Source organism: Dipodomys ordii, unplaced genomic scaffold (assembly GCF_000151885.1).
Source record: "Dipodomys ordii isolate 6190 unplaced genomic scaffold, Dord_2.0 Scaffold4, whole genome shotgun sequence".
Classification (NCBI taxonomy): domain Eukaryota; kingdom Metazoa; phylum Chordata; class Mammalia; order Rodentia; family Heteromyidae; genus Dipodomys; species Dipodomys ordii.
In genome coordinates, this window is record NW_012267220.1 from 3,875,441 (window position 1) to 3,902,988 (window position 27,548).

General features: G+C 37.3%; 1 protein-coding gene across 1 annotated transcript in view; it reads left to right on the forward strand.

Annotated features, from left to right (window-relative positions):
• The window catches only part of Tll1 (tolloid-like 1), a 90,213-nt gene that overhangs the window by 41,165 nt on the left and 21,500 nt on the right, over positions 1 to 27,548 (forward strand). The window contains exons 8-15 of the mRNA XM_013023704.1: positions 251 to 375; positions 2,595 to 2,710; positions 9,893 to 9,995; positions 11,085 to 11,201; positions 12,649 to 12,794; positions 22,917 to 23,112; positions 25,040 to 25,165; positions 27,242 to 27,402. Coding sequence (XP_012879158.1) covers positions 251 to 375; positions 2,595 to 2,710; positions 9,893 to 9,995; positions 11,085 to 11,201; positions 12,649 to 12,794; positions 22,917 to 23,112; positions 25,040 to 25,165; positions 27,242 to 27,402 — 1,090 coding nt within the window. The remainder of the gene's footprint in view (positions 1 to 250; positions 376 to 2,594; positions 2,711 to 9,892; positions 9,996 to 11,084; positions 11,202 to 12,648; positions 12,795 to 22,916; positions 23,113 to 25,039; positions 25,166 to 27,241; positions 27,403 to 27,548) is intronic.

The window sequence follows — 27,548 nt, forward strand, 5'->3', positions numbered from 1 at the left end:
CTTCTTCCTCCTCCTCCTCCTCCTTTTCCTTCTCCTTCTCTTCCTTTTCCTTCTCCTTCTCTTCCTCTTCTTCCTCCTCCTCTCCTCCTCTTCCTCCTCCTCTTCCTCCTCCTCTTCCTCCTCCTCCTCTTACTCCTTTTGGTTGCAGCAAAACAATCCTTTGATTGACTTGAATTGGAAAAAAAATGTACCTTAGATTTGTGAATTGTAATGTGATGACTTAAGTGTGGTCTGTTTTTGTTTTGTTCAGGGGGATGTTTCTGGATACCATTCTCCCCTCCCGTGATGATAATGGTATACGTCCAGCCATTGGTCAGAGAACACGTTTAAGCAAAGGAGATATTGCCCAGGCAAGAAAGCTGTATAGATGTCCAGGTATTGCAACTGTAGAAATGCAGACGCAGGGCTCTGCTTGACTGTGCGCCTCCAGATACATATGCCATGATTTGACCAACTGTGCTGGGGAACCATGAACACTTCATAGTTAGTGATCATAAAATGAGGGAGAAAGACCCCTGGAGCACCTAGACCTACAAACAAAGTGCCAGAAGCTGAATGTAAAGCACAAAGACAGCACATTGCTTTCTTTTAGACAAGAACATTGGACGGTTGATTGTCATTAAGTAGGAATAGGATTTCATTCTCAAATGTTTCCTTGTCAATGTCAACAGGGTATCCTTCCAGAATCAGGTCCTCCGTGAGGGCTTTCTTTCTTTGCAAGGACATTAAGAAAACAGCATAAAAATGGAAATCTTACTGCTAGGAATTCATCAGTGTGTTGCCAAACAAATAAAAAAGTTCTAACTACATTTCCAGTGAGTTACAAGATGTTTGACAACTGGCAAAAGTGGGGGTAAAGTCATGGAGTGAAGATGCTAATTCGAATACTCCAGTGGTCTAAGTTGGTCATATTGTAGACTCTGTAACTACTCTGTACTTAGAATCACTGACATATATCAAAGTAACATATTGCTTGTATACATTTGTGAATTAAATATATTCACTTGTTTTAATTCCACTTTAGGGAATCTACTCAAAGCATGCTGTGTGGCTTTAGTGAGACATCAAATCCTTATAAAATTTATTTTGAAGCAGTTGTGAATTATAATTTTCTCATTGAAACACACTCAACCCCCAAATCATGATTTAGCATCTAAACTGATCTCCTACTTGGAAGCACATTATTTATGTTAATAAAACCTCCACTCATTTTTTTTTTACTTCTGTAAAGCATTAGTGGAATATCTAAATGATTCATCCAACTGGGCTAAATTATGTATTTTTGACCTTGAACATTTTCATTTTCTTCTAAAGCTCCTTCTGTCTGGCTGTCACATCAGAATAAACATTGCTCCTTTAAATTTATTTTGTTGTACAAATATAGTATCTATTTTTTTGGAATAAATATTTATACCTCTCAGGCTGTTTTTACAGTTCTATTTTATACTTTCTGTGCCATTATCTTTCTTTAACACAAGAAATGCAGAACCATTTATAATTTATTGAGGGTTTCATGAGACAAGAATTTGACTGCTGGTAGCTATTGCTCTGTAATATGTTGATATCTCAGTTTGTACTCCTGGTCTCCTTCAGCGAAGAGATTGGTCTTTCCGATTGTTGAGTGATGGTTATAAAGACAAATAGCATCATTGGACTAATCAGTCTTGAATTAGAGTTACTTAAGGCAGCCTAAGTTCATGAAACCTCATGCCATGCCTGTCCCACACAGCCAGAAAGCCCATAATAGAACGATGCGGACCCCAGTAATACCCAAACAGAGATTGTGGTGCCATGCAGCTAATAACTCATTATTTCAAAATGCCTGGTAACGACTGTCAATGAATAAGACAAGGTTAATAAGAGAAAAAATAAACCATACTATTTGCTTTTCAAGCAATTTTTATTTATGATCAACAGAGAGAGTACATATTTAGAGCTTCTGTAAGATACAAACTTCCCATGGTGGCTTTTTTCTGCTGGATTATTTTATAAATTATTTCAAAATACTGTGCATGATATTTTAAGATCACTTTTATTGCATGGCTATTATCATTTCAGATATTTCAACCTTGACATAGTAGTCTCCGTTCAATTTATTCAGTTCACATCGAACATTCATTTATTTAACTCATGTTGAGTATCTGGATGGTATATTTTATGTGGTCTTGGACTTGTGTCAATTAGGTTCTCCCTGACTGAGGTTGAACTTGGATATCCTTTTCATTGCTGTGTGAGAAAGAATGAGAAAGATCAACACTAGAGAGAACTCTATGGATGGCAATTCATTTCCTTCCTAATCTTATGTATACAAACGCGAATGATGCTATTAAAGATATACAGAAATTCTGTAATAGAAACATATAAATAAATAGTTTTAGGAAAGCAAAAATTATTCTTAGAGTTGCATACAGTTCTAATTCTATCACTTAGAAGTTTGACACCAGCCTGACTTCTTTACATAGTAAGACCTTTTATTGATAACAAAATGAAAACGAAAATCAATGGAAAGATATATATATATATATATAACTTTATTATACCTATATCTTTTATGAAAATTAATGCATAGCCTCCCATCTTCTTGTTCCCTTCAGCATGTGGAGAAACCCTGCAGGAGTCCAGTGGAAACCTGTCCTCTCCCGGCTTTCCCAACGGCTACCCCTCCTACACACACTGTATCTGGCGTGTGTCCGTCACCCCAGGAGAGAAGGTAGGTGATGTCTGCAGGAGTGCCATGTTCATCTCCCGTGAGTGAAGACCTTCACCATGTGTCAAGTGGCATCTCCGTTATATTTTTTTGCAGTCTTTTTTATTGCCTTAAATAGTTATACTACAGAGTTGCTATCCACCAAAGTGATTTATGAATACAGGGTATCGTGATCAGTGTCACCCTTCCCAACATTCTCATCCATCTCTCCCAACCCAGCCAACCCTTCCCTTACTCACTTTAGTTTTAGGTTATGTCTTGATCTGTGTCACCAGTTCAACATTTTTGCCTCCCTTTCAGCCCACCCCTTTCCTTATATTTCTCAATGCTATTGTATGTGCAAGGCAATAAATTCTTGCCTGCATTAGTGATGCTATCATAATTAAAGCAAGTTTGAAGACACCTTCAAGCATTAAGGCTGGTTGTACTGTAAGACACCAGAAAAATATGATGAAGCCTTAGTGATTAAAATCACCATAATGTCAAAAGAGAATGGACTAGCCTAGAAACAGGTCAGAATTACTCCAGAGGAGGCAAAAGCCTTCTTTTATAAGCATGCATATGCATTTATTCATATATTGAAATACATATGTATGTGTACATATAAAGAAATGTGTTGGGGCTGGGAAGGTGGTTCAGTGGTAGAGCGCTTGCCTTGCATGCATGAGGCCCTGGGTTCGATTCCTCAGCACCACATAAGCAGAAAGAAAAAAGCCAGCAGTGGTGCTGTGGCTCAAGTGGTAGAGCACTAGCCTTGAGCTGAAGAGCTGAGGGACAGTGCCCAGGTCCAGAGTTCAGACCCACGACCGGACCCCCCCCAAAAAAATGTGTATGTGTGTGTTTTTCATTTTATGGTGGGAGTTTACTTAAGTGTCAATACAAATAGATTTTCATTTGATTTTATAATTTCAATGGAATCGTTTACTTTCACTCTTTGACAAGAAATTGCTCTTTGAATCAACAATGATGTGATGTATGTCATTATCAAACTGGCAAAGTTGCAATACATATGACATTAAAGTCCAAAGAGCTTTTCTGTAGGGTATTTGGTATTCTTTCCATATTTTTCGAAATATGGCATTTTCAGTCAGAAATTTCTTGTATGAACAAAGAAGGTTTTTATAACAATAAAAAGGAAACAATTTTTGAAAAATAAGAGAAAAATCCTGATGTGAGAACATGTCTACAGTCTGATATGAAAATTAAAAGCGGGCTAAAAGTCATAGGAATAAAATGATCAAATATTTAAATAACATACATCAGCTTTTAATTAAAACCTTGGAAGGATGTCTACCAAAATAATGTATTTTTCTTCTTGGTGAGCTTATGAGCTTATTTCTTTTTTATTTCTTTGTTTTCTGTATTAGCATATATTATTTTGTGCAGGAGAAAAATGTTTTAAGATATAAAGTTAATGTTTCAACAGTGTGAATGAACTTAATGCTGTAGATTTGTCCATTTAAAAGAAAAATCATGTTAAATAGACTATTGCCAGTTCATACATATGTCTTCCTAGGACTGAGCATTAGACAGTCAGGAAAGATCCCTGTTCAATCTGCTTGTCACATTGCATAGTTCTTCCTGGGAGCAGTCAAGAATGTTCAGCTAGGAAAGTAGCTGTATTGAGGTCATAGAAAAACACACACTACTGAGTTTTCTGTTCCTTAGAAATAATTTCCTTTGAATGAGAACAGATTGCTGATGTCATTTTTGCGAACATTTGTTTTTCATCATTCACCCATGCTTTACATGGGTGGGGCCAATTTACTATATTGTGTTTATATTGCCAAAGGCTCTATTTAAAAATTAACAATTGCTATCTCACGTTTTGAGTCAACTGAAATAAATATGTCTCTTATCCGGAAAATAAATCACTGCTATCAAGAATCTCACATGCTTACAACTCAGAGTGTAATTGCCAAACTCTGGAAAAACTAAAAGAAAGCAAGATGCAACTTGTCATGGTTATTTAGGACATTTCAGATCTTGTTAAGACATCCAAGCATGACTGAGCATGAGAACGTTTTGTATTGCGTGGGAGGTGGTGAGAGTTTCAAGGTATAGGTAAGGGCAGGGAGAAATATACATTGATCTTCCTTCCTTCCTTCCTTCCTTCCTTCCTTCCTTCCTTCCTTCCTTCCTTCCTTCCTTCCTTCCTTCCTTCTTTCCTTCTTTCCTTTTCCTTTCCCTCTTTTTTCTTTCCCTTCTTTCTCTGCTCTCTCCCTTCATCTTTCCCTCCCTCTCTCCCTTTCTCCCCTCTCTCCCTCCCTCCCTCACTTCCTTCCTTCCTTCCTTGCTTGCTTCCTCCTTCCCTCCCTCCTTCCCTTCTTCCTTCCTTTTTGAAATTACCTTTTAAGTAGTAGTACAAGAGAATTTCAATTCAGCATATCAGTTTATTACTACAATGCATCTTGATTGATGTCACCTCTTCCATCTTGTTCCTCTTTCTCTTCCAACCCCACCCATACCCTCAGGACAAGTAGCATATTTGTACAGCAAAAGTGAGTTTTGCATGTTTCTACATTGATAGACTCCAAGCTTTACTAAGATTAAAACGGCCAATGAGTTCAGGATATATAGGAGAAATGTAAGACTTAAAACCAAGGCATATCATACAATGCTATTTCATGATTCAAAATTATGGATAGCACTGATCTTGTAAAATCTTCAAGGAAGGGTAAGTTTTTAAGGACATGTTATGGCTCCAATTCACTATAGAAATTGGCAATTAACAAGATATGGGATAGGGGTGGGGACTGTGGAAAATGGTAAGAAAATGTTCTGGTTTATAGCTGGCAAGGACAAAGCAAAATTTCAACATAGGTAGATTTGAGCTGTATACCAGGTAATTCATCTCTGGTGGACCTCAGAGTGTATCTGCGGCTACTCGACCAGCTAGTGATAAGACAGGAACTTAAATCTAGGTCCTGTTTCCCCATCTATTCTTTGGGGTTTCAAGTCCTTTATTGTAACATGTTGATTTTCTTATGGAACTAAAATTAAACCAGTGTTTTACATTCCTCAGGGTAATTGGCTTTAGAAAATTAGATTGATATTTTTTTAAAATCACATACATGTTTTCAAAGTTTACTTTGTGAAGGATGCCTGAATAAAACAATTGCCAGTATGCTGTTCATGCCTGGGACTCTTATAGTGTGTATGAGTATTTTTCTACCCATCATCTACTTAAATCTCTGTGATTTAATCCTGGTGAGATTAGCCTGATCCAATGGCTGCCAACTTGCGGGAATAAAGTTTATAAACTTGATAACATTTCAGTAAAATAACAAACTGAGGAGCTAGAACTTAAGCTAGAACTCAGGTCTTCTGATTCCTGATCAAGAACAGCTTCTAGTTGTAGGGAAAATATAATGTTTTTTCTTTTCAGTGTAATACAATTTCACAGCTAAATAAAGCCTTAATGATACATTACTCCAAGCCTTGGCAAACTTTAATGGAAAAAGTATGTGATAAATGTTTATCCTGTATGTATTATAAGACTGTGTCCCAACAATATATTTCTAACAGTGCAGTACCAGAAGCCAACACAGATAATACGGTAAAAGAACGTGTACAATAAAACTTTATTTACAAAAAAATAGGATGGTGCTGGGAAGATAGCCCAGTGGTAGAGCGCTTGCCTTGCATGCCTGTGGCCTTGGGTTCGATTCCTCAGCACCACATAAGCAAAAAGAAAAAAGCCGGAAGTGGCGCTGTGGCTCAAGTGGTAGAGTGCTAACCTTGAGCTGAAGAGCTGAGGGATGCAGGTAATATTTGCTAATGGGATTATTCATTTACTGATTTATTCTGTATGAATCTTTATAAAAAACATTCTAGTCAATAGAGGGATCTTATTAGATTTATTTAGACTTCTTGTTAGAACAATCAATTTTATCATGCCGATTTTTATTTTATTGTCATCTCTCTCTAAAGTCATTTGTTAATCTCAGGCTAATTAGTAAGGATTGTATCTTCCTGGTTCTCAATTCTCTAAGGCCTAAATGGTCTTCTAATTGACCTTTTTATGGTGTCGAGAAATTTGTTTAGGTAGTCAATAATGTCTTAACTGTGCTGACAAAAGATCATCGATTATATCATTCTCTAGAGACTTGTGGCCATACAGTCCCTTGAACTGTGATCTGCCTTTCTTCAAGATTCTTCACTCTGCAGCATTGTCAAACAAGAAGCCCTTAATAAGCTGATCCAATTGCAATTGTGTTGCCTGGTTCAGCTAAGACTCCTCTTCCTTGCCCTCTGCCCTATCGTGTGCTCTGAGGGACCTATGATTAATTTTAAATTGATACTCCTATTTACCTTCAGAAGTAAAACATTTATTGTAATTGCCTTATGTAGTGCCCATATTATCATTCTTTGAAAGATGCAATGTATTTCCATAAAATAGCATCTTCACAAAAAAACTAGTATTTCCCAAGTGCTTTTAATTTGTAATTCAAGTAAGGATTGTGCTAGCAACATTAGTCAAAGGCCAGAACTTTTATTTCTATAGTAAGAGCCTTGAGATTTGATTTTAGAAAACCTATCTTTATTACATTTTCTACTTAAGGATCTCTGTGTTTTATATTAGTGTCAGGCCGGTTTTGTTCCTCCACGGTGCTTGGTGCTTAAATGGGAAGATTATAAACAAGATAGGAAACTTTTCTGCTCAGAATTATCCCCCTCTTCCATCCCATTGTGTGTGTGTATGTATGTGCATATTCCAAGACTTCAGATATTAACTGTTTGTTAGCAATCTATCTACATTGTTTTCAACATTGGGTGACATTTGATGATATACATGCATCCAAAGTAGTTGATTTTCCCCCTCTCATCCAGAAAGAAATTGAAACTGTTTTCACATCATTATAAAATAACCCTTTGAGTCACAAAACATAACCTGGTGTCTTTTTTGCCTCTATATTCTAGCTTTGCCTTTACAGTTACAACAAATATGTTATTATATGATTCTATAGAGCTAACACTCGGGCAGTTGCTGTGGAGAGAATAGAAATGAGGAATGAAACTTATTGTCAGTGTTCTTCCTTTCTACCAGGGTTGAAGTTAAGTTAAAAAACAAAAAAATAATGCTTTCTAAACTATAGTCTAAGAATAACTAATGTGGTCTTGGAGGAGAAAATGTTTTAGGTCATTGGTAGAAATAATTAACCAAATAAAATATTTTCATAAGTGTTGAGAAATATTGGAAAGACAGGAGTGATTAGGACTTTGCCCTCAGATATTTGGGAACATTTTTGAATAGTTTTCTTATTTGGAATAATAAAATTGAGTGAATGAAAACACAAGTCCAAATGGGGAAGATGAAATAGGTTTTATAACATGCTGGATTATAAATTTTAAATAGCCTCTTTTAAAAATCATCCTTAATTTTTATCTCTTAATTATCAAAAAGGACACATTAAGCTGCATGGTTACTTGAAATCTACCATGTGCAATTTTATCTTTTATTAGGGTGGTACCTAGCCATAAGTCTCCATGAGAAATCTCCATAATGATATTATGTCTTCAAACTGGAAAGGACTAAGCAAATTTATTTTTTTTAATCAAAATTTTTTAGGGAGTGTGCATCTACTGGGACTTGAACTTAGGGCCTAGTGCTCTTGTTTGACTTTTTCATTCAAGGCTAGCAGTCTCCCATTTGAACTACACCTTCACTTCCAGCTTTCTGCTGCCTGATTGGAGATAAGAATCTTGTGATTTGTGTGCATTGCTTGGCTTTTAATCTTGATCCTCAAATCTCAACCTTCTGAGTAGCTAGAATTACCAGCAAGAGCTGCCTAAGCCAAACTGCAAGTTCTTGAAAAAGGGGAACACTTTTCTTTTTCAGCCCAGAACTGGAAAGACTTTCTGGAATACAGATTTAGGATTACTGATTATATTTTCCTCTTCCTTTTTGTTATTGCTTTAAAGTTCTTATATTCAGCTTTTCTATCATAAGTTGGTTCTTTCATTCTTTAAATATTGTTAAACTGCTATCATTTTATGGTAAAACATTTTATTTCATTGAACTCAGGGCCTGAGCACTGTCCCTGAACTTTTTTCACTCTTAATAATTTGCACCACAGCTCTACTTCTAGTTTTCTGGTGGATACTTGCAGATAAAAGTCTCACAGACTTCCCTGCCTGGGCTAGCTTTGAACCACGATCCTCAGACTCAACCTCCTGAACAGCTAGGATTATAGTCATCCACCAAAGCCTGGCAGTATAAATAATAAATAAATAAATAAATAAATAATCTCAAGTTATTTTGATTTTAGGAGATAAGGACAGGCTACTTCCATCTTCAAGCAGCTTAGATATTTTAAGCAGAGCAGTTAGCATGAGATTTAAAATGAGAATATACACTAGGGTATCCAAGTGAATTTTACTTCATAAATTGCTATTTCTCATGATCAGTTGTTTTATTTGGGGTGGGGGTAATAAAAGAGTTAATGAGTCAAAAAGTGAAGTCTTTTGTAAAGCAACAAGAAAGTTACCTTTCCTAAAATGGCTCTTAAATTATCTTTACAAAATAGACCCCATCATTCCAAAAACAAAGTAAAGAATAAAGGGTCTTCTAACTTGAAAGGTCTTTGAATATATATCTTTGGATCTAGAGAAGAATAGTAACATGTGACTTTAATTATAGTCAGAAGAACAAATTCGATTGCTGAGGCTACATTTAAACATTTCAACACACACAATGATATTATGTTCTGGGAATATGGCACATGGTGGTGATTTTTAACATAATTACAGATGTCTGACTAGTTGCCTTTGAAATAAATTATTAACGAAGAAGCACTCATGGGAAACTTGAATTTCTTCCTGATCTAAATTAGGTATATCTTAGGATGATTCAAAATAAACTATTTGAATAAAAGTCTCTGTTTGTTCCACAATTGGTCCACATTAACTTCACAGAAATGCTGGGCTCATGGTTAAACCATTTCATTTATTACCGCCATTAACATGATGATGTTTCTGTTGTTCTTAGTAAATCTGAATGAGAATGTGAAAAAGTGTTATCAAGGTATTTAAGAAGAACATTAGCATAGTATGAATATAGAAAAAGAATTAGCTGCACATCCATTTTCACTTCCATTTAGGTGGCCTTACCTCTAGGAATGCAATCTCTGTATATTCTTTAACACTTACTTTTGCTCTCTGTGTTGGTCTATCATGTTGCAGATTGTCTTAAATTTTACCACAATGGACCTATACAAGAGTAGTTTGTGCTGGTATGACTACATTGAAGTGAGGGACGGATACTGGAGGAAATCACCTCTCCTGGGTAAGCAGGTACTGTTCAGTTATGCATGTATTCTGGCCGGCTCTTTAAAGACTCATCTCACAATTAAAATGTGTGTGGTCAACAGTGATCAACCGTATGAAAATATTCAGGTGAAATATACAAATGGCATGGTAGTTGATTTGAAGTGGTTGAAATAGGAGGTTGATAATCCAGTCCGAATGTGAAGATTGAGTGTAGTCTTCTCCAGTGCTAGGCTCAGCAAGGTAACTTTCTGCAATGTTGTCATCATGTTCAATTTGCAGTTATAGTTTTTATTTTTATGAAGCCAGAAAAATTGTGTATGTGTTTATTGTCTTTTCAAAGTCAGCTGCCTAGTAGCTACCTTCGTATGCTAAAGATAGTTTTACTAATATAGTAATACAGATAGTTTTAATAATAATGTAATATGTTCAGAATCATTTCATGTACTTGGTCATACTTCACCAGTTGTCTTGTGAAAAATCAGAATTCAGATGAAGGAAAGCATCAGCACATCTTTGCAGAAGGATGTGGGAGGAACAGCATTATTATATTCACTTTTTCCTTAACTCTTACCAATAAATTCACAATTAGAAAAGAATCTAAAAATTCAGACCCAAGACTTGTACCATCTGTGACACTACTGTAACATTGCAGATGATGGCCTAGTAGAAGTAATAGAGCATGGGCAGTAATACTATCCAGTTCTGTGGCTATACCATTGGGCCTGGATAGAGAAAGAGAGAGCTCCTCCTTGGGCTGAGAATGCATTCGACTCTCCCACTAATGGCAAGATGGATGATTTGAACTAGTTCCCCGGGATGACTCATGCCATTCTCTGATTCCTCTGGATTTCTATAGTTCCCTACCTGTGACCATTTATGTATATCTTTGTGAGTTTACCTAGCCCCTTGTAGGATGGGGCTTTATAAGTAGACATAAAGCAACTACTTCGTTCCCTTAGTAAGCAAAAATTAAGGCAGATATTAGTGTTGGCTCTAATGTCAAGGAATCAAAATAGGAGACAACCATTGGATAATTTGTGGCTGGTGTGGAGAGCGAGTAGAGAACAGAGTTTCATTTAGGAGTCTATTCTTGTATTTCTTTTAGGTAGATTCTGTGGGGACAAAGTGCCGGAAGTTCTGACTTCTACAGACAGCAGGATGTGGGTTGAGTTTCGGAGCAGCAGTAACTGGGTAGGGAAAGGGTTTGCAGCTGTCTATGAAGGTAAGTCACCCACAGTGAAGAGCTCATTTCATCTTAGGTCTCCTATCAGAAATGCCCTGTCCATTCTACTAACATAATGATGAGATAGAAGAGGGGGTAGGAAGTTGGGCAAACACTGTCATAATATTCAATGTACATACCTGAAAATGGAACTAGATAAACCGAGGGGATGAATGGGGTTGTGAGAGATGGAGAAGAACAATCAAAAGGGGGGAGGGTAACATGGATCATGATGCATTCATTGTCTTTACAGACTTACATGTTAAATTAAAACCTCTTTGGACAACTTCTCTTTTGGTTTGTTTTTGTTTTCACAACTTCTTAAATATTAAAAAAAAAGGATGTTGTAACCATAGTTACAATTAGAAACTTGCATTTTGATATTCAAAGGATGATTTTTTTTAAATGAAAATACTTCCTACATGGAAATTTCACAAACAACGTATTTTCTGGTGTCAGTGATAGATGAATAATGAAATGTACTCAAGAATTAATGGGAGGAACAAATTGTGAAAGAGTTCTTAAAGCTTAATTATTGGTTTCATGATACGACCACAATATGATGAAGAAATAAATGGTTTTCCTTTGTAGTGATTTTATATGTATTTGGTCCCCAGGCTGCTGAAATAATCTATTGTAACAAATGGCACAGAAAGTAATTGTGCACGTCTCTGAAGTATGCTTTGTCTAAATAGAAGAGGCAGCATTCAGAAGAGAATTTATTCCATTCTTGGTTCTAGATTTTTCTGAAACAATCAACTGGCATTGTTCTTCTGGGATTTAGTAATAGCTCCTGTTCTTTTTTTTTGAGGGGGAGGGGACAGCTTGTGGACCGAAGAGCTCCTTTTTAGTCAGGGACTTAAGATGATTTCTAACACAAAAGAGTTCTGCTTCCTTTAAACTTTTTAAGTAAATGGAAGCATTTTGTTCCAAAGATTTCCCGCATGGCCAGGAAGAGGGTTATGTGGATGGAGCTACAGCTGTTGAACACATGGAACTAGCTCACTGCCAGAAGTCCAGTGAGTGAGTTCTGTATGGGGTGAAACTTCTCTGCTGATGAGTGATTTTTACCTGTGGTCAAAAGACCAGATCAAGCTGGGCAGAGATTCACAGAACAAATTCCCAGAAAGTGGATTTATAAAATCTCTAAAAGCGTTTAAAAGTTTTTTAAAAAAAACTTGCTTTTGTGAAGAAGTGATATCACAGTGGTGAAGATTATATATTCCATGGATGATCATTATCTAATGTTTATAGTTAAGTGACTATTATTATTACCCTCTAAATCTTTACAATAGCACCAACAGCCAGCTTTGATTTTTTTTTTTTTGTAATATCACTTGGTTTATAGTCATAGTTCCAGGCACTGAACTTAAATCTTAACCTCAAAAGAAATGGAAAATGAAATGGAATGCCTAGGTTCATTGCTTTGTTTGTTTGTGTTCTTCAGCCATCTGTGGAGGTGAGATACGTAAAAATGAAGGGCAGATTCAGTCTCCTAATTATCCCGATGACTACCGACCAATGAAGGAATGTGTGTGGAAAATAGCTGTGTCTGAGGGCTACCATGTCGGGCTGAACTTCCAGGCCTTTGAGGTAAAGTCTTTCAGGCAACCTTCTTGGAGCATATTCTCCATAAATGACAGTGGCATTTAAGAGGCTCCTCATTAAATGGGCCAAAAAAGCAGAGAAATCAGCCTTTTAATCAGTGAAGAAGCAAATGATCGCCTATAAAATGCAACATCAAGGGCGGAAGTTTCTTTTCTTTCCTCTTGTTGCAGACATTTGGAGAAGATTAAAGTGGGTTTACATTAACTATGCTATTTGAATCAGAATGTTTGAAGTGCTGACAATAGTTTTTTTGTTGTTTCGTTAATATATGTAACAAATACATAGGCCTTTTTCTCTCCCCACCAACTAGTAAGTAACAGCACTTTCATTTCTCTTCGAAGAGGTTAAAAAGTAGATAGTCTCTTTTTGCTACTGGGAACCCCTTTCTCTTTTCTTGCTTTTATCTCCGGTTACCTAGACAATTAAAAAAAATCAAATGTAAGCACTCCTAATCATTTTCAATTTCATTAAAAATAGGTATCAGGAGATCTGTACAAGGTTGTGATTATTAAAGGAAGTGCTAAAATGAACTAAAAATCAGTAAGACTTCTGGATCAAAGTCTGATTCCAAAACTACTAAGGCTGCCTAATGTATCATTTTTATTTTTGTGGAACAAAAAGGATCCAGGAAGGGATTAGAAGCCAAGCAGTGAGGGAAGTTTTCAGGAACTCAGTGTTTAAGTCAAAGCAACAGACTAGATACCGAGAACTCAAACTGAGGTGGGAAAAAGCAGGTCCAGGAAAGAAGTCAGAAATTCATCGTTCATGGCTGGAGAGTATTCCTGTACGGATTAGAATTCAGTTCATTGTCCTAGAACCCGAGTAAGAGGGCACCATCTAGCCACTCCAAGAGTGAACATGGTGTAGTAAACTAAGGGCCTGTCTTGGACAGCAAGGAACTCTTGGTGCAACCTATCAAGCTAGAATATTCTATATCCTACCTGTGAGCCAGTGGCTCGTTATTATTATTTTTTCTTTTCTTTGGTACTTGGGTCTATCCCCTTACACATGCTGTTTACTTTCCTAGATACATTTCCTTTAATCATGAAAAGGAAATGCTTTCTGCTTTGATCATGAGGTTGTATTTCATGCTTGTGACTACTTTGCAGTTTTGGAATTTTTGGTTTTGACATTATTTGGTTCACATTTGAATTCTTGTCTTGGAATGGAGTAATAGGAGCATAAACATGGTTCACACAGCCCAGTTTACTGTTAGCAGTGACCTAAAATTGGCAAGAAGGATTTCATCTGAAATTTAGACTCAAACTAGTTTATTGAAAAAATATCTACTCAGTGATCATATTGCCTGTGTTTTGTAATATTTCAAGAATTATGAAACATAACTCATTCAATAAATAACTCCCTGTATTATGGAAGTTTCTAACACAGGAATGGTGTCAGAAAAGGCTTATTTTACATACCAGGACCTAAAAACTGAGAAAAATGAAACTATTGACTTTGAAGCTGCTTTGAAGTTTTACTTAATTTTTGGTTTATCAGTAAAGTAATAGTGATACTCTCTGATATTTTCCAAAACTAGGAGAACACATGGAAAGCCTTTTTATTTCAGGCACTGAGTTTGTTGAATGAATGAATGAATGATCACAGTGCTTTTGGATTGAGGAAAAGTCACAGCCCTAGTTGGCTGATGGAACCTTTTATTTATCATGTCTACATTCTTGTCCCTCCTTCTTTAGGCATTATGTCTGTCATGTTTCTACCTCCACCATTTGCGTATTTGACATATGGTCATGTCTAATAAGCTTCTTTTTAAATGTTTTTGATGGACCTTGGGCTTGAACTCAGGGCCTGACTACAGTCCCTGAGCTATTTTGCTCAAGGCTAGTGCTCTACAACTTTGAGCCACAGCACCACTTCCGTTTTCTGGTGGTTCATTCGTGATAAGACTTTCCTGCCTGGGCTGGCTTTGAACTGTGATTCTCAGATTTCTACTTCCTGAGTAGCTAGGATTACAGGTATGAGCCACAGGTGCCCATGGAGGCTTGTTATTTTTATATGCCCAAACTCAGCCCCTCGATGGTCTTGCTTTCTTCAGGAACAGTCTTAATTCTGTTTTTTTTTTCCCCTTATAAAGTTCAAAGTCATACTATTAACATCAAAGTCACACTATTAACATGTTGTCTCCCCTTGCATGTCAAGTGATGAGGACATTATGCCAATTTTCTAGCACCCTGCTGGTCCCCCTTCACCTCTGCTTGGAAATCATTTTGGGAACCTTGGCTCTCAAGCCTGGTCCTCTCTGTTTTATTGTCCACACAGAATCCAGCGTGAAGCTTTCACAATGTGACATTCTTCCCAGACTGTCACTGTTGGATCGAACATAAGATCCAGACTCAATTCATGATTTGGCCCTAGGTTCCTTGCTACTGCTTCTTTTCTCTCATCACCTCCATGCTCTTCTCGCTCATCCTCAAAAGCACCAAGGTCCTCCCCGCATCACATTTGTCACTCAAGATCCTCTACCTCAAGATCTTTGGAAATAGTTTTTTTTACCTCTGGTTGAGTCTAAACCATTGTTCTGTTTTAGTTTAGTTTAGTGCATCTGTGATGAGTGGAATGTATGCTATGGCTTAATTATTTGTGTCCTCAGATGCCTATCTGTCTTTCACTAAAATACAATCATCCCAAGGTAGGTGATTATACAGGTAAGGTAGACCATTAGATGGGTAAGATAACATGGGTAGGAGCCATTATTATGGTGCTCACCACTATCTCCAGCACCAATGGCTAATCACTGTCCCTAGCACCAGTAGTTCTATGGTTACTATTTGATGATGGAAAGGATGGATAAACAGACGGATGTATATGAGAATGCATGAACTTGATTTGAACATTAATGTATCCTTTCTTTATCAAAGGCGTGGAAGGTTCCATGCAGAGGATAACAACATGAATAAGTTAGATTTAGATAATGGAGAGACTACTATGACCGAATGCAGACTAGACATCCTGGATTCCAAGGAATTCACAAGTGACGGTGGTTGAAGTATGCCATCTAAATCTTCACTATAAGACAATTAAAATTATGCTATTTACCCGGTATTACACCAACGTTAAAGTGCTTATTTTAAAATCCTAGTTGATTTTATTTGAAAACTGACTTCCTGGGTAAAATTGTATGATCAAGACAAATCACCATTCATAACAGTCTGAGAATCATTTATAGATAAGTACATAGCACCAAACATGCACAAACTCTCACACCAAGCTGTGACGATGTCCTGTAGAAAATATGTGCAAGATAAAATCACTCAGGCATGAGTCATAGTGTTCTTGGCTGTGAGTTCAGTTTTAATGAATCAATATTTCATATTAAGGTATCTTTAAATAGAAACACACATAAAACAGGGTTTTGATGGGTTGTTAAAAGAAATTGTGACTAGCATTTCACAGGAACCTAACACTGTATTTGCCTAGGAGCAATGAATCAGTATTTGCTAATTCAGTGTTCTCAGCAGCTTTATGGAACATAAATAAATAGGTACTTTGATTATCAAAAGTTAATAGTGTTAGCTTGTTTAGTAAGTTATTGAGTTGTATCCACTTATTTTTTATTTAAATACTTTTTGTTTTTTCACTCTTGGGGTTTGAACTCTGGGTTTGGGCCCTGTCCTTCAGCTCATCAGCTCAAGGCCAGTGTTTTACCACTTGAGCCACAGCGCCACTTCTGGTTTTCTGGTAGTTTATTGGCGATAAGAGTCTCATTGACTTTCCTGCCCAGGCTGGCTTTGAACCATTATCCTCAGATCTTAGCCTCCAGAGTAGCTAGGATTACAGGCATGAGCCACTGACACCTGGCTCATACTGTGTTTTTGACACAAAGATTATATCTTTTATATAGACAATGAGCTCACAAGTTCTGTATATATTTTTTCCTGAATAAAATCATTGTTTTTATTCTCTCAGTTCAGTTTTTTCAAAGGATGCCTCTTTGCTCCTCTATAGTCTCTTTTATTTTATTTTATTTCATTGATGTTTGAACTCAGGGCCTGAGTGCTAACCTTAAGCTTTTCTGCTCAGGCTGAAAAATCTAAACCTGAGCCACCGGTTCACATTTGATTTTTTGGAAGCAAGAGTTTTATGGACTTCCTTGCCCAGGATTATGAGAAAACTGAGCCACCAGAGTCCAGCTCTATTTTCCTTTATGTAGAAGGGCCACTAAGTTGAACTTGTTCACCATTCTGTTGGAGACAGAACTTACTAGATGGCCACATCTATACCTCCCTGTGACTTTGGGCCACAGTTTAAGCTTTCCCAGGGCCACTTCATTTTTTGATGTCAGTACAGAAGGAAGTTGTAGGAAGCACCTTTGGGAGTGAATTCCTGGAATCTACTTCAGCTACACTGTTTTGGAAGTGCTGTGGTCTGAATGTTTGTCTGTCCTCAGAATTCACATAATAAGCTCTCGAGTGGACCTTCGTATATGGGGCAATTAGGAAGTGATTAGCTCATGAGGATAGAGCCCTCATGAGTGGGAATAGTGTTCTTGTGAAAGAGATTTAAGGAGCTTCTGTCTTGGGAGGAACAGAGAGAAGGTACTACCCACAAAAAGGGTTCTCTCCAGATATGAAATCTGACAGCACCTTAACTTTGTACTTCTCAGCCTCCTGAGCTGGCAGAAATAAATTTCTGATGACTAGGAATTACCTAGTCTATGGTGATCTCTTCTTGGCATCCTGAATGGACTAAGGGAGAAATATTTTCCTACTGGTGCATTTTTAAAATACTGATACACTGAAGTAAGTTTGTAAAGGCACATAGATCATCTCTGAAATTCAATGTTCAACAGAAATGTTAACTCTAAAGAAGCGTCTAGTACTATTTTATTTGACAATTTTAGTAAGCATCAATACAGAAGAGAAAAAGTTTGGGGAGGCTGGAAATGTTTATAGGAACAACTTCAAAGAAATGTCAATAAAGCGAAAATTTGAACAAGAAGTAAAATAAATCTAGAGCTTACTTTTGTTTAAATTGAAATCGTCACGCACATTAATTCAAGTCGGATTATGTTTGAGGTACGTGTCAGCATTGCTACACATTCTGACTGGAAGTTTCTTCCTTTATGAAAGCCAGACATGTTTACTAGCCTACACAGGGCTGGGAGTTTTAAACAGTGCACACGTCTTTATCTTGTCAGTTGGTGAATTCTCTGACTTCAAGCAACCCTTTAATGTCTTTAAATATTTTTATTAGTTTACAATAACTAGATAATCTTAGGGAATGAACTCAGAAGCCAAGATAAGGAAGTCTTAATTAGTTCACATGTCAGTGTTCAGTTAGGAATACATGTTGGTCAATAATGGCAGAAGAGAAGGAGAAATAGCTCTTCTTTTATTCACTGCTTTTCTGTACTGTCCTGGACATATTTATCTAACCCTAGCTGCTGTCAATAAAGTCCTTAAACTTAAAAGCAAGTAAATAATTCTTGTGGGCATGAAGGAAAAGAAAATGAACATTTAACATTTAACTTAAATGGTAACATTTAAGTATTGGGATTTGAGCTCTGATGTTCACATTTGCTAAGAAGGCCATACCTCCATCCCTTTTGATTTGGTTATTTTCAAGGTAGGGTCTCACTTTTGCTCAGGCAGCTCTGGACTATGATCCTCCTATTTCTGTGTTTCCTTGTAGCTATATCACCAGGTTTTATATCTGTCATCATATCCAGCTTTTTCTGTTGAGAGGGGTCTTACACCTCCCCTTCCCAATATGCCTTTGGTTGGCCTTCAACTATGATCTGCCCAGTCTCCTCCACCTAAGTAGCTAGAATTATAGAAATAACTAGAATCACAGCTATGATGTGTGTGTGTGTGCGCGCATGTGCCAGTTCTGGGGCTTGAACTGAGGGTCTGAGTACTATCCCTGAGCTTTTTTGCTTAAGGCTAGCACTTTACCACGTGAGCCACAACTCTCCTTCCATCTTGTTGTTGTTGTTGGTGGTGGTTAATTGGAGATAAGAGTCTCACAGGCTTTCCTGCTCAGGCTGGCTTTTAACTGTGATCCTCAGATCTCCTCCTCCTCCTGAGTAAGGATTGTAGGCACGAGTCATCAGCACTCGCTTGTTGTTGCTTTTAACATGTTTAAATATGTTTTTCTTCCTCTTTAAGTTGTAACAGCTTTGTAAGTCAGATAATGAGTATGTTTCTTTTTCTTTTTCTTTTTTTTTTTTTGTCAGTTGTGGGGCCTGAACTCTGGGCCTGGGCGCTGTCCCTGAGCTCTTCAGCTTAAGGCTAGTGTTCTACCACAAGAGCCACAGCGCCACTTCCGGCTTTTTCTGCTTATGTGGTGCTGAGGAATTAAACCCAGGGCCTCATGCATGTGAGGCAAGCACTCTTACCACTGAACCACCTTCCCAGCACCAGAGTATGTTTCTTTCTGAACAGTGTCACCTCTTTCCATTGCTTGATATTATTTCTCAGACTTCCTTAGATTTTTGTCATTATTAAAATAAGTTAGTGTTTAATATGACATGTTTATTTCATTGTTTTCATTCACAAATTGTGTGTGTGTGTGTGTGTGTGTGTGTGTGTGTGTGTGTGTATACGATGGCTGAACTCAAGCTTTTGCACTCAGTAGGCTTTCTTGCTTGCAGCTGGCATTCTACCACTTGAGCCACATGTCTACTCTGGAATTTTTCTGGCTATTTGGAGTAGAGTCTAGCAGACTTTTCTGTCCTAGCTGGCTTTAAACCTCAATCCTCAGATCTCAATCTCCTGAATAGCGAGGATGAAAGCTGTGAACCACTGATTGATTCCCAGCTAGTCTTAGTTTTGTTTTTTAATTTCTTAAAAGCAAGAAACAGCTTTAATATTTTTCCAAATACACATCATATGCAAGTTGTGTCAATTTTATTGCATTGCCTTCATTTGATTCTTTTATTAGATTAAGTTGATTGTATTTTAAAGGTAGATTGTAATAGTTTTCAGAGAAATATTTTAATGTAGCAAAATACACATAAATTTTACTGTTGTAATCATTTTTTTGCATTAAGTACATGCCACACTGTTGTGCGAACAATCCCTAGAATGTTTTTCAGCATATAAAGCTGAAATTCTAATTACACCCAACATCTTCCCATTTCTTCCTCCCTTGAATTTTTCTCCCCAGGGTCTGGCAACAACCATTTTTATCTCTCTAGAGATTTGACTAGTCTCTGTATGTAATGTAAGTGTAGACATTTAACATTTATATTTTGTTGCTGTAGTATTTCAGTTAGCTGACTTTCTCAAGGTTTATCTCTAGGTTATCACATTTCAAAATAAGTATCATTTCATTGTATGTGTATCATGTTTCATTTATCCATCTACTAGTAAGGACCTAAGATTGTTTCTGTTTTTTGGCTATTGTGAATCATGGTTTCAACATAGATATACTATATATCTTCACTTATATATAGATGTCTTATAGATCATAAGATATATGTATATAATTCAAACTGCTGTACACCTTGTATATGTATATTATATATTACATATATGAGTATAAGCAAAATGAGTACAGGCATGGGAAGATAGTAATAGATGAATGTAAAGTATGTAGATAGGTCTTTTTTTGGCCGGGGAGATCCGGTTGTGGGCCTGAACTCTGGGCCTGGGCGCTGTCCTCAGCTCTTCAGCTCAAGGCTAGCGCTCTACCACTTGAGCCACAGCGCTACTTCTGGCTTTTTTCCTTTTTGCTTATGTGGTGCTGGGGAATCGAACCCAGGGCCTCATGCATGCAAGGCAAGCACTCTACCACTGAGCCACCTTCCCAGCCCTGTAGATAGGTCTTGAGTTCGTGTTTGCTCCTGTTTGATGGCAGGCTGCCCCTCACTGGGAAAGCTCACATGCCAGCCCTGACTACAAAGATCTGAACACTTTACGAATGTGAGTCTGGCTACATTTGGTCAAAGGAAGTTTACTTTAGTTGCTTCTCAGTAGGAGCCCCTCGCCCCTTCCATGGGTCCCATGAACAGCTATTTAGCACTCCTCGCTTCTCTCTCATCTTTGTACTTGTATCTAGTTCCAGTTTCATTAATATCAGTTTTCTGCAGAGCTGGCTATCATTTTCACTGTGTTCTGTATGTGCATCTGAGGTTTGTTTATATTATGATAAGTTCACCGCATTCATCTATGGTTTATGCTCTGGTTCCCTTAGGGTCTGTAATAAATCAGCATTGTTATTATCAGAACATACTCATTATATGTGTCATTGAACATGGTATTGTATCCAACCTCCAATTCTGAATGGTGTCCGCGTTTTACCTCGAGGAAACGGCTTTTTTCTTTTCTTTTTCTTCTTTCTTTTGTTTTGATCGACAATTGACTTTCTCATTCCTTTTCTCATGTAGCTTAAAATTATTGGCCTACCATCAATGGACTTGATTTGCTTCTTTTTTTTAAATGGAAGTTAAAACTTCAATCATATTTATTTCTATCTATTGTATATATTGGCTAAGGAGGTAATCTGATGTCCCTGGAGAAAATGCTGCACAGATGATATAAAATAAAATAGCTCACACTTTCTTTTGGGCTCACTATCATTTCTCTGGGTCATGCATATGTACTTGATGAAATATAACTGTAATTAGCAGTGGAGGAGCAGATTCATTGTGAAGCTATTTTATCCCAGATTAAACTGGAAAAGCACCTAAACACCATCATCAGGACATTGCTCAGATATCTAGGATTGGTATAGAAATAATATCTTTGGACTCTTTTTTTTTTGGCCAGTCCTGGGCTTGAACTCAGGGCCTGGGCACTGTCCCTGAGCTTCTTTTGCTCAAGGCTAGCACTCTACCACTTGAGCCAAAGCACCACTTCTGGCTTTTTCTGTGCATGTGGTACTGAGGAATCAAACCCAGGGCCTCATGTATGCTAGGCAAGTACTTTGCCACTAAGCCACATTCCCAGTGGGAGAAAAACAAAGGAGGTGATAACAAGGCTCCACAAGAAATGTACTCATTACCTTACTGATGTACCTGTGGCCTCTCTGTACAGCATCTTTACAAGAAAATAGAATAAAAAAAGAAATAATACCTTTGGAATTGTCATACTCTGTGTATATGAGATGTTTTTCACTTTCTAAGGAATTCCACAATAGTTACAGCCACCTGTGAAAAAGTTTACATTTCTCCTATGACCACCCAGACATTTATATATTATGCAGATACTTTGTACTCCATAAATGGGAAATAACTAAATTAATTCTAAAATAGTTTATTTTTATGCATTTTACTCATGAAGTAGTTTTACATCATGTACCTTCCAATTTTAACTATTAATCAGTCAAAATACTGTAAACTAAAAATTAAACTGATATATTTGATATTAATTAAAAGAACAAAGTGTGTGTTATGAACAAGGCAATATCAATTTTTAAATTTTAGTCATGAAGTAATGTAAATGTTTTGGTTTCATTTCCAATAATGCCTATCTAATTTTCTTCCTTTTTAGTAAAATAACTTTTTAAAGCAATAATCTTAAAATAGAAATTTAATTCCCTCTATAGAGGGAATTAACTCATCTCACTTTTATGTTAGCATTGACTTTACTTTGAAGCAATGGATGTTTCTCTAGGACCTCTCTCTCTCTCTACCTATCTATTTATTGTTAGTCATGGGGCTTGAGCTCTGGACCTGGGCTCTGTCTCTGAGCTCCTCAGCTCAAGGTGACTGGTCTACCACTTGAGCCACAGCACCACTACTAATTTTCTTGTGGTTAATTGGAGATAAGAGTCTCATGGATGTTCCTGCCTAGGCTGGCTTTGCACCGGGATCCTCAGATCTCAGCCTCCTGAGTAGTTAACAGGCATGATCCACTGGCACCCAGCAATCCTCTCATTTTTATTCTCTCAAGTAGTTACAGTTATAGATATGAGCCTGTGATACCTGACACATAAATTCTTTTAATAATCAAAAAGTCCTTCGTCCACATGCAGTAGGAGTGCACCATGTGTACACCCATGAGCAACACTCATGTGTACTTACTTGCTATGTCACTTTGTTATTAACAAGTCACAACTGTGACAATGAGAGCACACAATAATCTTCTTGTAAAAATTATTTTCATTAATTAGTGAGATGTTCATGCATCTGTCCTGCTGTAGATCGAAAGACATGACAACTGTGCGTATGACTACCTGGAAGTTCGAGATGGGACCAGTGAAAATAGCCCTTTGATAGGGCGTTTCTGTGGCTATGATAAGCCTGAAGATATAAGATCTACCTCCAACACTTTGTGGATGAAGTTCGTTTCTGACGGGACTGTGAACAAGGCAGGGTTTGCAGCTAACTTCTTTAAAGGTAATTTCCAAGAGTTCACAAATGAGAGATTTTTCTTGGCTAAGATTAAATGTGTTGTTTAGCTTCAAATCAGGAGAAAACAGAGTTGAAGATGGATTGGAAGTAGAAATAGTCCCTGTTCAGGGATCTTTGGGCGGGGGGGGGGGATGTTTTCATGGCAGAACTTAGGAGAAAATACTAGAAATTTGAACTCACAGGGCAGGAAATCAAGGTTCTCTATCATCTTTTTTGTTTTGGTATGAAATAGTTAAAACAAACAAAGGAGTTACCGACAGGGAGAAGCTATTTTCCATACGCACAACACAGTCTTCACAAACAGAAGGAATTTCCTGGCACGGAACTGCTCAGTTTACTTCCAGGTGCTGTCCTTGTCCATGTGTCCCCCATGAAGTAGCTTCCCCTACACCGGAAACAACATGGCCTCTTCAGCAGAATATCCCCAGGCTTAAAACAGCCTTTATTCACACAGCATCATTGCTTTAGTTTTGAATTATTTCAACTTATTCTCATGTCCCATGTTTGGTGTGTGTTACCAAAATTAAATGATGGACATTTTAGTGCAGTAGTGACATCAGCTCATATTTAAGAAACTGACATTTCTATTAAGGGTATGGTTGTTGCATAAAACTTTCCCGAGTGAAGCAACGTTTTCTCTCTACTGATCTTTCAAGAATATGTGCTGTATTTAATTTGTGCCTGTCCAAGCCCAGTGATAGATATCTCAATAGTTTCATCCTGTAAAAAATCAACTAGTATAAGCCAGCAGCTGGCGACTCATTCTTGTAATACTAGCTACTCAGGAAGCTGAGATCTGAGGATGGTGGTTCAAAGTAAGCCTAGGCAGAAAAGTCCATGAGATTCTTATCTCCTGTTAAGGAGCACAAAGCTGAAAGTAGAGGCGTGGTTCAAGTGCCAGCTTTGAACAAAAATGCCAGGAGAAAGTGTGAAGCCCTGAGTTCAAGTACAAATAAATAGGCAGACAGAAAAACAGAAACACATACACAAACATATCAATTGCATAATGAATTTCTCTGAGAATATAATTGATGGATTCATGTAAGTTGAAATTGTATGAACTTATTGAAATATATGTTGACATGTTTACAGTTTTCTGCATGCCTTCTATTCCACAGTAGGTACTTACACAATTGGTTTTTAAAATGTTTAGTGTTGCTGATGTATTATTTCTTTGGAGATATTACTAGTGCCTATTTATAATATATTTTTTCTGAAAAATGCAATTATGGAGTACCTTGTCATATACATATATGTATGAATACAAATACATATACATGTATATGTATGAATATATAGTCATACTCATTTAAACTTTATATACACTTATAAAATATTGAATTAGTACATATTCAGGATTGATTGTCTATAGGTAAAGCACCAATTACTATAATTTAGAGAACCAGTCAGTTGCTTGAGCTTTAAATATTTTTACAGTTAATATCTTATCAAATCTACTTCTCATAATGAAATATCTTTAAAATCACTCTTTGTGCATTTAGTTCTAGGGAGAGAAGTCAAGGTTTCATGCATAATAAGAATGTGCTCTGTCCCTGAGCTATATCTCCAACCTCTAAAACCAATTTTTGAGATGTATCTAGGAAACTCTATTTTGTAATCAGCAGATGAAACAGTTTTTCCCCCATTTTAAGTCTTTCTTTTGATTTTTCCAGCATTCTTAGGTTACACTAACTTAAATTCTTACATGACATCCACCATCCATCCACCCATCCACCATCCATCCATCCATCCATCCGTCCATCCATCCATCCATCCAGACACATTGTTCCTCTTTCTTTGCTGTGGAAATGAGAAAGGAATACCCTCTCTTTTATTTAGAGCCATGAAGTATTCTATTTTCTAAATTTACAACTCTTTCCAAATAAACGACTCTTGTTCATCACTTTGGTAGAGGAAGACGAATGTGCCAAGCCTGACCGTGGAGGGTGTGAGCAGCGCTGTCTGAACACACTGGGCAGTTACCAGTGTGCCTGTGAGCCTGGCTATGAGCTGGGAGCTGACCGGAGGAGCTGCGAAGGTAGGACCCGCGCCTGCCAGAAACCCCTCCTCCTCCTTTACATTCTCATTCTCTCTTACTCTCTGTCTCTGTCTGTCTTTCTTTCTTTCTGTCTGTCTGTCTGTCTCCTTCCTCTCTGGCCCCCACTATAACATGTTTTCTTAGCTAGTAAGTCTCCTGAAAATGAGCATCTTGTTATCTATTGTGGCCGTGCATCAGTGTCAAAGGCATTAAAATGATTTGCTTAACCGGCAAATGCCATCTGCCACCTCTTTCTTGATTTAAAAAAATACACTCTTGTTATTTCTTTCCAAAAGTTTGAACAAACTCCTGTTAGGCTTTCAAAAGTGTCTATGTCATGCATTAAACTACTAATCTTACCTGTAGAGTGGGCATATTTATGGAGGAAATAAAGTATGTCTGAAAAGAGGGCACTGATTTAAAGAAAATTATAATGAAACATTACATAATTGTTGCTATTGTTAGCATTATTTCACAGTGATAAAATTGAACCCATGACCTCATATATATTAGGCAAGCAATATCCCTGGCCCAAAATAACTAACTTATGTGTGGCCCCCTCGAAATATTTTACTTTAAGTCACTCATTCATCAGAAATGGTAAAAGTGAATATGCAATTTGTTTTCTTTATATATTTATAAGGAACAGATATATACACATATGTATGCATGCAAATATATATCCATCTATCAGCTGTCTATACACAAAGACAGAGACTAAATTTTGTTATTGTGAAAATACTGTACAGAGGGGTTACAATTACATGGACAAGATAATAAGTAAATTTCTTATCAAGCATTGTAGCCTCCTCCTTTGTTTCCCGTTCTCATCCCTTTCCATCCTCCCCCTGTCCCCTCCTCACACACACCAAAGTCGTAAAGTTTGTTTTTGACATAATGACTTGTACATCTCATTGTTGCAATGGGTCCACCTGTATCCCTATTTAAACAACTTGTTTTTCCCCTTCCCCTCCACAAATTATATGGACATCAAATACAGTGAAAGCAGGGGTTATACTGTGGGGGAGGGACATACAAAGCAACAAAGAAATAATCTTATAAAAGTGTAGAGACTAATTATTTAAGATGGTATTGGACTCCATAGGAATTAATTATGAATTGCATACAATATGTGTTCTAGCCACCTGATTTACTTTGGGATACTGTCAATTTTTCTATGACAAATAATGTAGAAAAGGAAAGTAAAAAGTAGTGTTTTTAAAAATACACAGGACAAGCTGGGCACTGGTGGCTCATGCCTGTAATCCTAGCTACTCAGGTGGCTGAGATCTGAGGATTGCAGTTCAAAGCCAGCCCAGGCAGAAAAGTCTGTGGGACTCTTATCTCCAATAAACTACTAAGAAAACTGGAAGTGGTGCTGTGGCTCAAGTGGTAGAACTCAGCTCTCCATGAGCTGAAGAGCTGAGGGACAGCGCCCAGGCCCAGAGTTCAAGCCCACACCAGCACACAGGGAAAAAAAAAAAAACTAGTTGCTAAATAAAGTGTTTGTGTTAAATTTGTTCATTTTACCATAATTTATCTTGCCTGATAGTTCAGACAACTTGATGCTATTTGTGATTTTGGAATAAGTAAGTGATTTTGATCTTTCCATATAAGATTATGCTATGGTGCATGTCTGTGTATAGATGTAGTATGTATGCATGTACAGATATCTGTTTCCCTGTCTCTCTGTCTCCTTCTCTCTCTCTTGTCAGTCTCTTTCCATATATATTCTTTAATTATTGCAGCTACTTTATCAGTTTTCATAAAAATTATGTTTTTTCTGCATTCTGCAGTAGCCAAGGTATTATAAAATATTTTATACTCAATTAAAAGATAAGGAAGTGAGACAGAGTGCCAAATTTTAATAGGATTGAAAGTGTTGCTCAGTCATATGGTTATTTGTTCCAAAGCTATATGTTTCAAGTGGGATATGATGAATTAAAATAGCTGTTAAAACTAAAGAATCTGGAGGGCCGTGTTCAGTTGAAATTTAGTGTGAGATGTGTGGCTGTCAATAGCAGGTTCACAGAAAGGAATTTGTCAGGAGCATCTTTCTCTCCTCTTTCCTTGTAGCTGCTTGTGGAGGACTCCTGACCAAACTCAACGGCACGATCACCACTCCTGGGTGGCCTAAAGAGTACCCTCCAAATAAAAACTGCGTGTGGCAGGTGGTTGCACCAATCCAATACAGGATTTCTGTGAAGTTCGAGTTCTTTGAATTGGAAGGCAATGAAGTAAGTGAACAACAGATAGGTTTTTTGGTCAGGTTTTGGGACTCTCTAAAGGCAAAATGGCAAACTTGAAAGAGAAAAGAAAGGAAAAGGGAAAGAAGGAGAGAGGAGATGGAGGGAGGAGGGAGGGAAGAAGGAAGAAAGGGAGA